The 17,020-nt window shown below is 40.8% G+C and overlaps 1 protein-coding gene across 1 annotated transcript in view; it reads right to left on the bottom strand.

The window, feature by feature from the left end:
• pde8b (phosphodiesterase 8B) overlaps positions 1-17,020 on the bottom strand; it is a 52,755-nt gene that overhangs the window by 18,338 nt on the left and 17,397 nt on the right. Inside the window, exons 2-6 of the mRNA XM_061262648.1 lie at positions 15,234-15,290; positions 7,885-8,075; positions 3,660-3,719; positions 2,348-2,405; positions 558-646 (exon numbers count right to left, since the gene is read on the bottom strand). Coding sequence (XP_061118632.1) covers positions 558-646; positions 2,348-2,405; positions 3,660-3,719; positions 7,885-8,075; positions 15,234-15,290 — 455 coding nt within the window. The remainder of the gene's footprint in view (positions 1-557; positions 647-2,347; positions 2,406-3,659; positions 3,720-7,884; positions 8,076-15,233; positions 15,291-17,020) is intronic.

Raw genomic sequence — 17,020 nt, 5'->3', positions numbered from 1 at the left:
TTCTGATATGGTTGGAGTTGCTGATATGGTTGGGGTTTCTGATATGGTTGGAGTTGCTGATATGGTTGGAGTTGCTGATATGGTTGGAGTTGCTGATATGGTTGGGGTTTCTGATATGGTTGGAGTTGCTGATATGGTTGGGGTTTCTGATATGGTTGGAGTTGCTGATATGGTTGGGGTTTCTGATATGGTTATATGGTTGGGGTTGCTGATATGGTTGGGTTTCTGATATGGTTGGGGTTTCTGATATGGTTGGGGTTTCTGATGTGGTTATGTGGTTGGGTTTCTGATATGGTTGGGGTTTCTGATATGGTTGGGGTTTCTGATATGGTTGGGGTTTCTGATGTGGTTATGTGGTTGGGGTTGCTGATATGGTTGGGGTTTCTGATGTGGTTATGTGGTTGGGGTTTCTGATATGGTTATATGGTTGGGGTTGCTGATATGGTTGGGTTTCTGATATGGTTGGGGTTTCTGATGTGGTTATGTGGTTGGGATTGCTGATATGGTTTGGGTTTCTGATATGGTTGGAGTTGCTGATATGGTCGAGGTTGCCGTACCTCAGTTTGAACTGTGAGCGTACTTCCCCATGCTCAATCTGGATGAGCTCATTGTAGCAGGCAGAGACAGTGCTGTTCTCCACAAATCTCTGAAAGACAAGATAACACATCAAGGACAGGGGGATAATGCTATCAAATTTCATACCCCAAATGTGCTGGCGAGGACAGAAAAAAAGTCCTTTGTGTAGGTGATACAGTCAGGATAATGATAACATTTTAAAAGGCTTACATTTCTAATGATGAATCTTATTACAATGGCATAATGAATAATAAATACATGGAAAGGCAATGCGAGAGAGTCTATCAATCTTCCATACAATAACAAAAACCTAAAGCAGTGATTACAAACCACATCATTTCAAGGCTGTACTAATTATATTATTGTCATTATTATTGTTTTTTTAACATATCATTATTGTTGTCATAACTTGCAATCCTTATATACAGTAAGTCTGATGTAAGAACAGAAGAGCACTATAAAAAAACATCCAAAATAACCCTTCAACCAAACCACTGGTGTTGAGGATGCCTTGGCCAGTAATAGCATTATTAGTAGGCCAACTACAAACATAAAATACTGAAAAATATTTGATGAATGAAATGGAACATCTCCTTTGGGTTTGCAAAGTAAATCTAAACAAGACACATCATTTTGTCTTGTTTAGATTTCATCACAATGGAGGTGATGTCAGATATGGCCAGGACATTCTATTCCATCAGTTGCAAATGGGATTCAATTTCATAGCTAAAATCAATGTTGTCATGAGTGAGGGACATACATAAGTGGTGCAATAAAAATGCACTGCTATTGAGAATATTATCTGTACCAATAATTTATTAATTAATGTGCTATATTAACTATATTAAACAAAAAAGGGACAAACAGCTATTACACAAGAGCAGACAGATGCAGGATAAAGGAGGTGTGACAAGAATTTCAACAAAAGCAACCTGACGCCAAACATCGGGAACAGCAGAAAGATAAAAATGATAAAGGCTACAGCGGCACTGTAAATGACCTGTTTGGTCCTTGACCCAGCGTTGACATGACTGTGTTAGTAAACATGGCACTGGTTCATGTGCTGAGCTCTCGCTACGTGTAGCCGACCACGGCACCGGAACACAGTCAAAATCAAGCATATCAAAAATCTCAGAATTTAGCATTGATTAGCAGCAGCATTACAGTATAAAAGGTAAACAATCTAGCACCCAGCAGGTATTTACTCTGTTCCTGCTGCGTACTCAGTGTTATCCTTAAGGGTCCTTTACATCAGTTCTGCGCAGAGACCTCCGGTTTAGCAAACAATATCAAGCTCATCTACAGTATTATTCATTAAACAGGCAAGCATGTTTCCATGATGAAAATACCAAGCTCCGTATAATTTTAATAGTAATGTTAAAGTTAATCTACTTTATTGTCTTTTAGGCCTAAGGTTATGCCTTTAAACGAGCAGGCACACTGCATTATATCTAATGAGTGCTTATCGCAGGAGGAGACCCCTTTAACTATGACAGCACATGAGTGATATTGCAGGACTATGGGGTGGCTACTGCCTTAATACTCTGTCCTGCTTGAAGGAGTGATTAGGCTAGCTAGGACATAGGAAGATGGATAGAAAGGATGGAGAGAACTCCAAAAGCCGCAATAATTTTAGCCCACAGCGCCTCATGGTGCGACGGCCAATCACGTATGAGCGGGCTGACAGGCAGGGTCTTCCCAGGAGGTGATTGAGAAGGTTGAGCCAGGCTTGAATGTGAGGAGGAGGGAGGACGAGGTTAAGCGTACATACCCTGCTGAACCCTGCGTTAAGAAGAGGCAGGACCGAGGGCTCTTCCTGATCCTGTGGGCTAATCACACACACAAAAAAGATACAACATCAGAGATGTTGGAGGACATCTGGGAGGACTGCTATGTCTTTGTGAGTTTTGCTTCTCATGTAATGCCTACAGTATCTCAAGGCAATGCCTAAGGCAGTGTTGGTCATGGTATATATATATTTTTTGCGATCAACTTAAAAAAAAAAAAATTCTATAATGTTACAGAAAAGAAGACATACAATAACTCCCCCCCTGATTTGCAGTGGGGGAATCACAAAACATAAGCAAGAAGGTGCTGACAGATCCCTGAGGACGCAACTCACAGATCAGAGAGTGATACCTGAGTGAGTTTCATAATGTGACCTTTTCTAGGTGTTATGTATGTTCTGCAAAGAAAGATGTAGTGTATGAGCTGAGGGTCAGGATTATGGTGTTCAATAACTGATGACTAGGATTCATGGGTATAGACGCATGTGTATTAACAGTATATGGACATGCAGGTGTGTGTGTGTGTGTGTGTGTATTAACAGTATATGGACATGCAGGTGTGTGTGTGTGTATTTATATAGACATGCAGATGTGCGTGTGTATACACTACACTCAATTTACAACTTTATTAGGTAGACATGTATATCAGCTTTTTAATGCAAATATCTAATCAGCCAATCAGCAACTCAATACATAAAAGCAGATGGTCATGATGTTCAGTTATTGTTCAGCCTAAACATCGGAATGGAGAATAAATGTGATTCTATTGCACAGTGACCGTAGAATGATTGTTAATGCCAGACAGGGTGTTTTGAGAATCTCAGAAACTTCAGATTTCCTGGGATTTTCATGCACAACAGTCTCTATAGTTTACAGAGAATGGTGCGGAAAACAAAAAACATCCAGTGGGCCACAGCTCTGTGGGCAAAAACACCTTTTTAATGAGAGGTCAGAGGAGAATTTCCAGACTGGTTGAAGCTGACAAGAAGATGAAAGTAACTCAAATAACCGCATGTTACAAAAGTGGTATGAGGAAGAAGCATATCAAACCTTGAAGTGGATGGGCTACAGCAGCAGAAGTCCAAAGAAGTCCAAAGAAATAAGTCTAATAAATGCCTAATAAAGTGGTCACTGTCTATACAGTTCTATACTGTATAGGCACAGTATAGAACTACAAATTAAGACAAATTAAATATCTCCAACACTTTGTTGTTTTTGTTTTTGAGGACAACGCAGAGCTCCAGATGATGTCCCTAGTGTTGTATTGAGTGTACAGCAGGGCTGTGAGACACTTACATTTGTGGAACCACAGCTAAAATGACAGCATGCTCAGAAGGCTTGGTGGCACGGATTGACCTATAAAAGAAAGAGTGAACAGTGAACAATGAGTTCATTAACTGCTATTCACATACATCAGTACTAAATTAAACATCTCATATTAATATGGTTAATTATGTACATTTACATTTTTAATAGAAGTAATATCCATCCATCCATCCATTATCTGAACCCGCTTATCCTGATCAGGGTCGCAGGGGGGCTGGAGCCTATCCCAGCATACATTGGGCGAAAGGCAGGAATACACCCTGGACAGGTCGCCAGTCCATCGCAGGGCACACGCACCATTCACTCACACACTCACACCTACGGGCAATTTAGACTCTCCAATCAGCCTAACCTGCATGTCTTTGGACTGTGGGAGGAAACCGGAGTACCCGGAGGAAACCCACGCAGACACGGGGAGAACATGCAAACTCCGCACAGAGAGGCCCTGGCCGACGGGGATTCGAACCCAGGACCTCCTTGCTGTGAGGCGGCAGTGCTACCCACTGCACCATCCGTGCCGCCAATAGAAGTAATATAATCCATTTATTTCACGGCAGGACTGGATGTGGGTTCTATGAGTCAGAGACAATGACACTGTGGGTGTCACTACTGTGCGTTAGATACATATATTTAAACTCAGACACTTTGGATGTCAGTACTGTGATTTAGAGACACTGAGAAACTGTGGATGTCAATATTGTGAGACAAAAAACGGCTGTTTATTGTAATATTAGCTTTACATATACTGTATAACACTCCTTTAACGGTTTTTAGAAACAGGTAAATGTTGATTTTTACATCAATGACCCAGGTTTAACCTAGGCTTAACTGAATATAGAGTTTTTAGTAGCACTAACATTGAAATCAAGCTTGTCGGACAGGGCCCTTGTTTTGACACTTTCCATTACCAATGTCAAGTGACACTCCCAGGAATGCAGTTTTCAGAAGGATTACACCACCATTGGACATTCATAACAAATTCAGCCTTTGTCCACTTGTAGCCATCCATGCTTTTGTAAGCCTTTAAAGAGTCACCGGAGTAGCAGAGGAAACGTTTATTGGGAGTTAAAAATATCGGGCCAACTAGAGCAGTATCACCACATTAAAAGACTGTTCTTGCAATGCTGCAATCTTGATGTTGGCGACAGCTTGATAGCTCTTAATATTAAAACAAATAAATGCTCCAGCCAAATATATGAGGTAAGCTCAGACCTTAAGATTTATATCATCATAATGTTGAATGTCAATAGAGTTGACAACATTGGCAAAATCCATGCCTTAGCCAAACTCAACTATACTGCCTAAGACCTTCTGACTAACTTCATGGAGGAAGTAAACGTAGTTCTGCCAAAGCAAAACAAACAAGAGATCAGAAAGAAGGATTTATAGTTTTAATATTAGCTGCCTGACATGTGTGAGATAAGGGTATTAACACAAGGGCTACTTACGCCCTGCATGGCTCTGATAAGCAAGTACTTGTGTTAGGGAGAGTAAACAGCGCATTGGCATATGACACATAGCTACTGTACCTAAGTTTGGATACATATAATATACAAAATAATTCAATAGTGTTTGAAGATGACAACGGTCCAATGCAGTCCATATTCAGGCTCATAAATTTACATAAGTAACAAACGCTATAAAGTAGCCATGACACGAAACTCAATTAACATACTAAAATTGGAAAGATCGTTGGTGCCAGACAGGGTGGATTGAGTATCTCAGAGTAACTGAAGATCTCCTGGGATTTTCAGGCAGTTTCAACAGTAGAGTTTGCAGAGAATGGTGTGAAAAACAAAAAACATCCAGAGAGCAGCAGTTCTGCAGGCAAAAACGCGTTGTTAATGAGAGAGGTCAGAGAAGAAGGGCCAGACTAGTCGAAGCTGACAGGAATGCAAATAGCCATGCATTACAACAGTGGTATGCAGAAGAGCATCTCCAAACAGACAACGCGTCAAACCTCTAAGTGGATAGGCTACAGCAGCAGAAGAAAAACAAGTCTTATAGTCGTAATAAAGTGCTCACTGAGTGTACATACAGAGCTAGAAGACAAACAACAAGCAAGGCTTTTGCGGCTATGTACAGTGAGAACCTTAATGTTTGGGACAAATACATTTTTTACTAGATCAAGCAATTCACAGGTGGTTAAAGTACAGACTCTCAGCTTCCATTAAAGGATATTTCTTTATACATTTTGGTCTGACCATGTAGAAATGACAGCATGTTTTAAACATAGCCCTTCCATTTCAGGGCACCATACTGTTTTGGAGATATAAATGATATATAAATTAAAGTAGTCATGTTTAGTACTTTGTCACATATCCTTTGCATGCAATGCCTGCTTGAGGCTTGTGAACCATAGACATCACCAGGTGCTGATTTTCTCTGGTGATGCCTATACTGAAGCCATCTTCTGCTCCTGCTTTTTTCAGGGGCAAGTGAACCAGGTTTTCGCTTTAACAAATGAAAAGCATGTTTAGTTGCATTCAGATGAATCACTAGGCCAGTCAAGAATGTTCCAGTTTTTGCCTTCGAAAAACCCCTTGTTTGCTTTAGCAGTATATTTGGGGTCATTGGGCCTCATGCAAGAACCACTCGAACGAACAGATTTGTTCATAAATCCTACGAGTCATGTAAACAACATGTAAGCCTGGCACACCAAATTCAAATCAAACCTTCAAACTAGGCATCGAAGATCAAATATGAATCAAGATTCAGCAACTGCATTGCAGAGGTTCAACATATAATTATGTTGTTATGTACAATAATTGCAATAATAAGATCTGGTATACTAATATATTGATTGAGGTCCATTGATATGGTCCAGTTTCTGTTTCGAACCCCCAACAACAAGTCAAACACATTCCACAATTTCACATGCTATTTATTTTTCAAAAGCAGGCTTGCTCCTTATTTATAAGCATACAGAATAATAATAAAACATTTTGAGACTGTATTTAGAAGCTCAACAATATAAAATGGGCGTAACATCACTGAAAATGGCCTCTAGTGTGGAGTCAAATGCGTTTTTACTGTCCTCCTCACAAATATTCACTCAGATGAGTGACTTCTTACGAGGCCTCTAAATGTAGTATTTAGACTTAGTTATCACAAAATACATTTTTTGTTGTGAAACATCGACTGTTTTATGCATAAAGTCTCAAGAACGTTACTGTCTTAGCGTGCATACTGAAAATGTAAAGAAAATGATCACGCCGGCGTTTTATGCAAGCCAAACAAACAATACAATACAACTTAGTTATAACTCTAATACCACTGAAACATGTATAAAGCACAGTATTTTTCACGTTGCCATTTTTCAGTTTATTTTCAGTTATGTTTTGTGCATTGCCAGTCAGTGGTGCCAATAATTCTGGAGCCCAGTGTATAAGTGTCGCATAGTACATACAGTATACCTCATTTGTCCACCTCCAATACCGTTTGTGTTATATGAGTACCGGTGAGTATGTTTGGAAACTGGCACGTTTGTGTACCTGTGAGTTTGTGTACATTACAATGGTCAATGTTATTATAATGCTATTTCTGTACAAACTGTTGCCTTTTAAAAACTACAGCTTAAAAAAACTAGCTCAGCGAGCAAGGAGAAAAACAGTTTATCCACAGAATTACGACAATTCATATAATTGATCGATTAATTATTTAAGTTCCAAGAAAACACTGAAATGTCAGTTAATTGCTCAACATAATAACGTGCTTGACTTTCCTTTGCACAACTCTGGTCTTCATGTTGACAAATGATAATAAAAGACTCCAAGGCAATCAAAAGCCTAGAATCAAGACTCAATACTGAAAGCTCTTATATCTACACTAAGGAAGTGATTGAATGCACCCAAATATGTCCCAAAATGGGTCCCAAATATGACCCATTTGTCCCAAATATTATGATGCCCTGAAATGTTGGGGGATGCGGGTATGTATAAAAAGAGCTACGTGATATTCCACGTGATATCTATAAATACCCTTTTTAGACATCGTCATTAAATGTCTGAAAATACCCTTTCATAAAAGCTGAGAATCTGCATTTAAATTTAACCACGTTTGATTACAAATCTGAAATTGTGCAGCACAGTGCCAATTCAAGGAAAAAAATATGGAGCTCTCTGTACACCTGGCACATCCTTGTCCTGCCCTTATGACCTATATCTTTTTACGGTCACCGGCCAGCAGAGCACACCTGCAGACTGCTTCAGCTTCAAAGTAGCGCGGGTGTCTTCCGTCAACGACGATGATCTCATGGTGTTTGTCCAGGATGCACTCCACGGCAGACTCTGGGGTCCGGGCGATGCTGCACCTGAAGCCAGCGCGATCGCACGCCCACCAGAAAGCGTCGCTCTGGCTGTCCTCTTTCGCAAAGACCAGCAGGACCTGGGGGCGAGGAAGAGGCAGTCAGACGGCAGTGTTCCATACTGAAAAGGCCTTCTCTAGAAGCATTGTCTTTTTACTGCCTGGGGCGTAAAACGACAATGCTACAACCCTTAGTTGTCTACCCTCTTCAGACTCAAAACAATGCTTCCAATGTTTCTGATACCCACACAAGGCTAGTCTAACTTGTGATTTGGTGTAGGCCAAATGTATTCCATTATACTGCTCTTTACATTAATCATACATAAAGCTGCTATATAGCTATGGGCAAGGAGCGAAGCTATACGGTCATTTAATCATCATTCGTTGTAGACCTCTGATCCTAATTATACTTGCTCAAAAGCAGCTGCTTTGTAATTGATAAACAAAGTGGAATTTATTCCCCTCCTAATGGATCTCGTGGCTGTGGGAAACAAATGGTAAAAGAAATATGGGCCACACTTTACGCATGTAGGAAAAGCTTCCAGAACAGTTTGGGATGTGATACATCGGGACAAAAATGAAGGATAATGGGACACACAGCTAAAACAGGTTGAACCAAAAATGTCAATTAAGCAAACCGTCTGACCCATATTCAAATATTTGTAAATGCAGTGTCAGCATTATTTCCCTAAAAGATGTTGAACTGCTGCGCGTTGGTTGCTAAAAACCAGAGGCCTTCATCTCCTGAAGTTTTTACTGAGTGTTTGGCTATTTAGTGTACACGGCTCTGGTGTTCTGTGTCGGGCACCTTGGTTATTATTGGATGGCGGGAGGTTTTCTGTAGTGCTACACCTGGATTAATCACACTGTATGATTCATTTCTGTTGCATTCCTGAAACAAGGCATGTTTGGCTCTTCTATTTATACCTCCTCCTGTAATCCGTCCACCACATAATCCTCTGCACTACAGCGAGAATACATGCAGGGCCCCAGGAAATTCCACTTTTACAGTTTCATTTTGACTGTTTTCTGAAAAACGCCTTGTGTTCAGGCAAATTATAATGTGATCATTCTGCTAAGACTGGTCGCATGATTCATTTTAGGCAATTTTTATCTTGATAATGCACTGTATTCATATTAAAGATTGGTCCACTTGGTCCACCAAAAAAGGTGGACCATTCTCTCTCTCTTTCTCTCTCTCTCTCTCTCTCTCTCTCTCTCTCTCTCACTAAACTAAATAAAATAAAGCAACCCATCTCTTTTATCTCCCTGTAAAGAGTAATAAAATGTTAATGAAAGATAAATCCAACTGAGCAGATGTTAAACTTGTGTGGCATCTGTTGCTCTTAATAGGTCAGTCCAGGAACTGGCTCCCCTTCAAACAGTGGGAGACAGGAAACAAGAGAAAAACTGTCTACAGGCGCTGGCCAGAGTCCAGTATCAACAAGCCTGTTCACTACTGTCTCACAGCATCACAGTCTCCCCAAGCTGGGGAACTGGGCACACAAGGCAAGATTTCAATCAAGGCAAGTACAGGAAGAAGCAGGAAGAAGCACTGGCTAACTAAAATAAAACCAAAATGAAGACAGAAGTAGCAGGAATTTTGGTATACCAGAGCTTAAAGATAATCAAATGAATACGAGCTATATGTATATCGAGATTTATACAAACAACAATGGCAGTGATTTGTAGAGAAAAACGCAGGCATAACCACAATAAGCTTTGGATTGCTCAACAGTACCAGCAGGAAGTGGGTGGCCGCAGGAAAAATGGAAAGTAAAAATACGGTAAATCGTGAAACACGGTAACGCTCGCCAATTTGTTATGTTCACACTTCGAAAACGGCATCATTCACACTTTGGGGCAAAAAAGAAAGAACACTGCAGTTTCAGCCTGGGTCCTGTTTCCCATAAATGTCAGAATGGATGCTTGTGAAGAGTGGAACATGTTTCTAACAGGCATCTTACTGCCTGTGGTAAGCAGCGGGTTGCACCCTCTGGAGACTCGCTCCAGTCTGCCTCTGATGCCACCCTGAGGGGAAGAATGTTCCGTGTCATTCCATCAGAAGACACGCCAGACAGAAGGGCTGAGCCCCGGCCTTTCCCGTCACCCTCAGTCCTGCCACCTCTCTGCCGCCCGGCCTCGCCATGACTCACCAGAGACCCGCGCTCCTCCAGCGCTGGCGTAGGGGACGAGTTCAAAGCTCGCGAGCCAGTCTTACAAGACGGGCCACCGCGGTGGCGAGGGCCGTCGGAGAGGAGAAAAAAGGGCATAATATTTGCGGAGGCCTGTGAAAGGTCAATACGCTTTCATCCTCTCGAGGCCGTGCTACCATGGAGCTCCTCTGTGAAATTCCACACAGCGCAGCAGAGGCAGGCAGCCGCTGGCTACGGCCTGCTCCCCCCCCCCCATCACCCCCGCCGCCCGCCCCCTGACCCCCCCACCCTGAGCGTCCGTGCGCTTACGGTCAGGGCCACACAGGGTCGCCACCCCCCTATGCCTGCTGGTCCTCAGCACCCTGAACCCTGCCAGCCCCACAGCGGCACACGCGGACCAGCCAGGAGGCAGAGCGCATTAGCGGGGAGAAAAACAAGAAAGAGGACAACAATAAAGCAATGTCTTGAGGTAAACTGTACGGAAGCCAATAAAACAGGATGGTCACCATCTGCTGGGAAGGTAGGTGCATTTGGAGGGGAGTAAAAGGTTGAATACACAGCCGACCATGTGGTGCAAGGCTATCCTCCGAAGCTATCCACAAATCCCCCTGGGGATTGAATCCCTGCCATGGCACTTTCTGTACTGCGATCCGATCTCTATCTGTAACCCTCTCTGCTTCCCCCATCTGAATAACTTCAAATACATAAGGACTGCCTGCCCACTTAAAAAAAATGTTGAACACTCAGCCATGGCTTCATCACAACTGCCTCATGAATGTTCTTTCAACCCAATTACAGTTGACTCCAAGGAATAAGTGTGTGTTACAACACAGCAAATAATGCCACACAACACCCACCGCTACCGAAGTGTGTGCACAAAAGAGCAGTTATTTCGCAGATCACAAATCTATAAAACTTAATGGTACAGTAACATGGCAACATCCATAAAAAGGGATGTATTCCTACAGGATCATTATGGATTACCAATATGGATGTAAATACTCTCAAATTGAAGGTGACAGTCTGTACTTTAACCTCATATTCATTGTTTAATTTCAGAAAGTGTACCACTGTCCAAATATTAATGGACTGCACTGTAAGGGATGACTATAGCTAAATAACAGTTTCCTGAAGGCTCGTTAGATGTGTAATAATGTGTAATGTGTAATAATCACTGAGAACATCTTTTGAACTCTGGAGCGCCAAAAGAGTGTCCCATATTACCACATTGTTTGCCCAAACAATATAAAATTATTTAAACTTGCAAGAAAGTAATGCTGACAGAACTGATCTGAGCTGAGCAGAATGAGACTTGTATAACTCTGTATAATGTTACCAATCAGACATTTTAAGACGCTGAAAGGCTAATATTTGCACACCCTGGCCAGATCTTTCTTAGAGCATGGACAATTAAAGCTGCATCCCTAAACACATGCAAAATAGTGTCATACTTTTCTAAGCAGTCTAGTCTCACTGTCTGTGCCACACAACCAGTGCAATACATGAACACATATAACTGTACCTCAGGCTAAATACAGTATCATTATATAACAAGTATATTCCTAGAAGAGTATTCCTTTGGGCATGTTTGTGTTGAAAATATCCAGTATGCCGGATACTGGAATCATATTGGTGCCGATTTAACCCTTTCCACTTTGCCCCCCTAGCGGGCATTTTACAGAAATGTTGTACTAGTCCTATAAAAGTGTCATATCTCAAAAATAATGCTTGCAGACTTAAGTGAAAGAAGAGGTTTGTTCCATTCAGAAGTTAGAAACAGAACAAATTTATGTCAGAGCATATACATACAGTGTACACAAAACATACATTAAAATACAAAAAAAATCCTTATGTTTTTATAGTTTAGCACTGAATATCTCATATCATATCTTTCTAAGTCAAGAATCGACCCAGACCAACTTTATTCTACATAGTTTTCCCAAAACTGCACGTCTTCAAGTGTCCCCAAATCTCTCCAAATACAAAAATGCACAACAGCCAGATAATACCCCCAGGATAAGATAAAAACATCACATTACAGCAATAAAGCCCATCCCTGTGGTGATAGCTTAGTGTATTCTGAACAGATTTTCATTGGACAAAGATTGTCCTGCAACAAAAATACTCATTGGATGTTTACGGACATCTGCCTATTCCTTCTGCTGTCACCTGAATATGACACATTATACCTTGTTGGAAAGGGTAGGAAACCCCATACAAGAAGCGTACCATGTTTACATTATTTCAGTACTGAAATCACCCAGCAATGCATTTATGCAATAACAAGGAACAGTGTAAGACGACATTCGCTTAGGTATAGTCCCGGCAAATAGTTCTCGAAAATGGTTCTTGACCAGAAGGTTGTAGGATCAGATTCTGTTGTACCCCTGAGCAAGATCCTTAACCGGATTTGCCTAAACATACATCCAGCTGTAGAAATGGAACAAATTAAATATAAACTATGTGAGATGTCCTAGATAAGGTCTCGTATATAAATAATGCAATAACATAAATTAAATTAATTTATAGAGTGTGGCAGGTATCCAGTACCCCTGAAGCACACAGTCTTCCATTGACTCATTTATAAGAAACTGTGTAAATATGGCCATTATTTTTGTTGTTAATATAATTAGGGAATTTTCATGAACAAAACAGCCTAATCTTCTGCAGTTCTTAGAAAGAGAGGACATGCATGAAGCTTTTCTGGATGACTTTCCTTAATTAGAATAAGCGTTGAGAACATACAGCAAGAACATACAGCTGTGTAGGAATAAATGGCCAGTGGAGCATGTCCTGTGATGTATGTCATTTACTGCACATACTCATGAATATGAACACAAAAATGTACAGAAGATAGAGATAGCATCAAAATGCATGTTTGCCATTGTAGTGTAATTCATTTGAGATAGAGAAAAGTATGTAATTGAGCAGCCAAACTCATGACATGAAAAGTAGCTGGCTGTTGTCAAAACTGATCTCTTTGTCATGCTGTGATGTATTATTTCATTTACAGTTGCAAAAGCCACACCCGGCACACTACACAACATTAATGATTTACTGAATGAGCACTGCGCGTGCCAGTGTACGGAGACAGACGGCTGTCATTAAGAGGGCATATTTGCATCAACTACTCATTTTCAGTTAAATATATTTCCTTCTTTTGTTTGCTTCCGAGGAAAATATTTCATTTTAATTGTTACTAGGAGCCCCAAGGCATGGGCTGGGTTAAGAAAATCAATTTTACGATTCAATTTGATCTTCATTTGAATGATCCAATATCCATTCATAAAATCTCAAGATTGATTCTTGTAATATATGCTTTTTTCTGTGGATGTGTGAAAATGTTGAGTTCCTGCTGACGGAAACGGCAGAACTGAGAGGGGAAGTCGGTACTTCACGTAAGGAGAGCTGGCCACGCGAGACTGAGCCTCAGTTGAATCAACAGACATGGCGGGAGCCACTGCTGCCAAGCCGAAAGGAAGATATCTGATTGCTTTTTGGATTTAAAAATCATGATGATAAAGAGGAGCTGGACAAAAGTAAAGCCACATGTAAGCAGTGCAACATGGAGGGCAAATACTCATGTTGAATGGGAAACCCAATCATAAAAACACCCAAGTTCAAGAGACTTACGGTGGATCACGTGGCCAATTTTCTTGACCTATGGTCTCATGCCTCAAGCAAGGCTATTCACATTTACTGATATTCAATCATTGAAGTCTAAATGTTCCACTTGGGATGTTGAGTACCAGTTCACTAATCACAAGACCAGTAGATCACAGCAACCATCTTGTGAGCCCAAAGGGCAGAAAGGAAAAGAAAAGAAACATCATTGTCATCTACGGTCAGCCTACACTTAGCAGCACATAACTGCATCTGTAAAATTCATATCCTACAAGCATCAATGTATTCCTGCCTCAAGCCCAGGCAAATAAAGTATTCCAATATGCAATGAGTACAAAAATCAAGAATAAAATCGCTAGAATTTGGAGTGTTTTTTTAACAATACCTTACAGTACATCACATCTCTTTTAATAGGAGGTACGGCTTGTAGAAAAATGAGGTCATAGCATTGCTGTCTTATTCTGGTATTTATTGGAGTAAGGTTCACGACTCCAGTGGGCTTTAGTGCTGCAGATATTCATCCCACTTGTCCGTTACATTGCCAAGCAACTTTCATGTGTTGTTATTTATGATGTTAAATAATAGTCAAATATGAAGCATAGGGTTGAATGACGTTACCACATGTGCATTGCTCTTAACAAGCTGAACACTGTAATTCCTTTGGAATCAGTTGGAAAATGTTGAAATCTTCACTTAAAATGCATTAAAATGTAATGTTGAAACAGAATAAGGCTTGAAAATATGTGACTGACATCACACAAAATAGAATTATTATGCAATTTGGATATCATTTTTACCATTTGACAAAATGTAAAGCCTGTTGACTGTTTATACGAATGATTACTGGATTGTTTGTGGACTTCAAATATATTTAGGTCAAGTCAGTTAATCCATTTATCAATGGCTGAAATGCGATTTGGGAAATACATTTCTATTATAATAGACTGTACTACAGCAGATAATGTTGTGAGGTCTTCAAGGAACACTACAGGCCTAATTACATTCAAGGTGCCTGGCCCCACTGGTCTCTTAGGGTAGATGTGTCTGACCCCACCCTCCATCAGCTTGACCCCTGTCAGCCAAACCTCCAAGTGTAGGGTTAAGAGAACCTGGGGTTGAGAGAATCTTCAAACAATTAATGTTGAGTGCATTTGGAGATTCGTTACTTGTCCTAATTAATGAAGCAGCTGTGGGCATGGCCATTTCTGTCTGCACCGTTGCCCGACTGCTAAATGGAGGATCTTTCCAGATTTAACATGGGCAGTTTCGGGAGAACTTTGATCTGCGGATTCCAGCCTATGAGGCCGCCTCAAACCAAAGCAGGGAGGTAAACAGTGTGCTAAGGCATGTAAAGAGAAAATAGAGAGATTCCTAATTTGAGAAATGCACAGAGGAAACTTGAGCGGTAACCGAAAACTAAAGGAACCCGGATTGTATTAAAATGTAGTTTCCGTTTTACCTGAATAGGTTCTTGGGTCAGTCGCATTGGCCCTATGCATTCCTCTGTGGAAGAGACCTGCATAATAGAAAATAAAGAAAAGATTAGAATAGTAAAAAAAATATAATAATAAAATACAGCTGAAAATCAACAATGAAATAGCATAATTGGCCCTTAATTACCATCACAGACCGTCCATCCACAAACAGCTCCAGCCTGTTTTATACCATTGACCTCTTTGCCATTTGTAATGTAACACCCAGAAAGACTTCAGTGAGAGGGTCCACTGGCAGGAGAAAGAGTTAGTTGACCTGTTGCTGTCGCCCCTAGCAGCAGGCTGTCGGTAGTGTGCTACTCCAGGGACATGTGCTGTAGCCGCCTGCCGTCGGCGGGATACCTCCTTACGGCTCTGCGTCACTAAGGCCAACCGTAAGCTCCTCAGCGGAGGATTACCGCTGTGTCCCAGGGTCACCCAGGACATCAGCACAATATGGGCTAATGCTCGCCTTGTTACACCATGCCATTCAATCTGTATTGTTGTTGCCCCACTACCACTCTAAGCACAGTAAAGCTAGATATTGATTAATGGTATAGTCATACACTCAGTGAGCATCTCATTAGGTAGACCTGTACACCTGCTTGTTAATGCAAATACTTCATCAGCCAATCAGGTGGCAGCACCTAAATGCATAAAAGCTTGCAGATGCGGTCAAGAAGTTCAGCTGTTCAGACCATGTCAGAATGGGGAAGAAATGTGATCCAACTGACTTTGACAGTGGAATTATTGTTGCTGCCAGACAGGGTGGTTTGAGTATCTCAGAAACAGCTGATCTCCTGGGTAGGAACAACATTTATAAGTTGTACGAGTAATGTAAACAAGAGCCTTGCAGTGCAGATCAAACTTTCAAACTACATGTAGCCTAGGTGTTGCAGAACAAATATGAATCAAGGTTCAGCAACTGCATTGCTTATTTCTCTCCTCAAATGTTTTCAGAAACATATTTTAGTGGACTATTTTAGATAAACTTTATCAGTGGTCTGCCATATTATTATGTCTTCAAAAAATCCAATCAGTTATCAGTCAGTTGTCCCTTCTTGTTAATCCCACTGGCCATTTATCCAATGGAAACCACCTACAGCAGCATATATACTGTATTATAATGGACACCTTCATTTAGGACACTTGACTGAAGTTAGGCACGCAAGTCCGATGTGCCACACTCCCTTTGTTTGAAAAAAGTGAGAGAAATGTATGATAAGAATACAAAAATGTTCTTGCATGAGGCCCATTGTCCTAGTATGGTATGACTGCAGATCCCTGCAATACCAATAGTTATCACATTCCCAATATGCAACACCTGATCTAGGATACAGCATGGTTTCAATTATTCATTTATTTAATAAATTCATACAGCTGTGTGCACAAATAAACCAGGATGGTATTACTCCCCAAATCCAAAATAATACATCATGCCACTGGATACAATAGAGACTACAAAACTAACTGAAACACTTTAGTGGAGCAAACAGTGTAAAGGAAATAAGATGAGGAATTATATTTTTGTACTTCATAGAAAACAGATATTCAGGGTGTAGTTGCTATTACTCAAATATCTAAGTTTCAACATTTGAGTTTCACATGACTTTCCCCACCCTGATATACACAATTAAATCACCGTTGAGGACAAAGATCTTCTATGACATGTCTTTATGTTCAATAAATTATGAAACTCCCCTCTCCAGATAGTCAAATCCAGGGGATTTCTCATGACCTGTTCTGCCTTCAGTAGTTTATTTACGTACAGGGT

This window comes from Conger conger, chromosome 12, assembly GCF_963514075.1.
Source record: "Conger conger chromosome 12, fConCon1.1, whole genome shotgun sequence".
Classification (NCBI taxonomy): Eukaryota; Metazoa; Chordata; class Actinopteri; order Anguilliformes; family Congridae; genus Conger; species Conger conger.
This window is presented reverse-complemented; position numbering and strand designations above follow the sequence as displayed.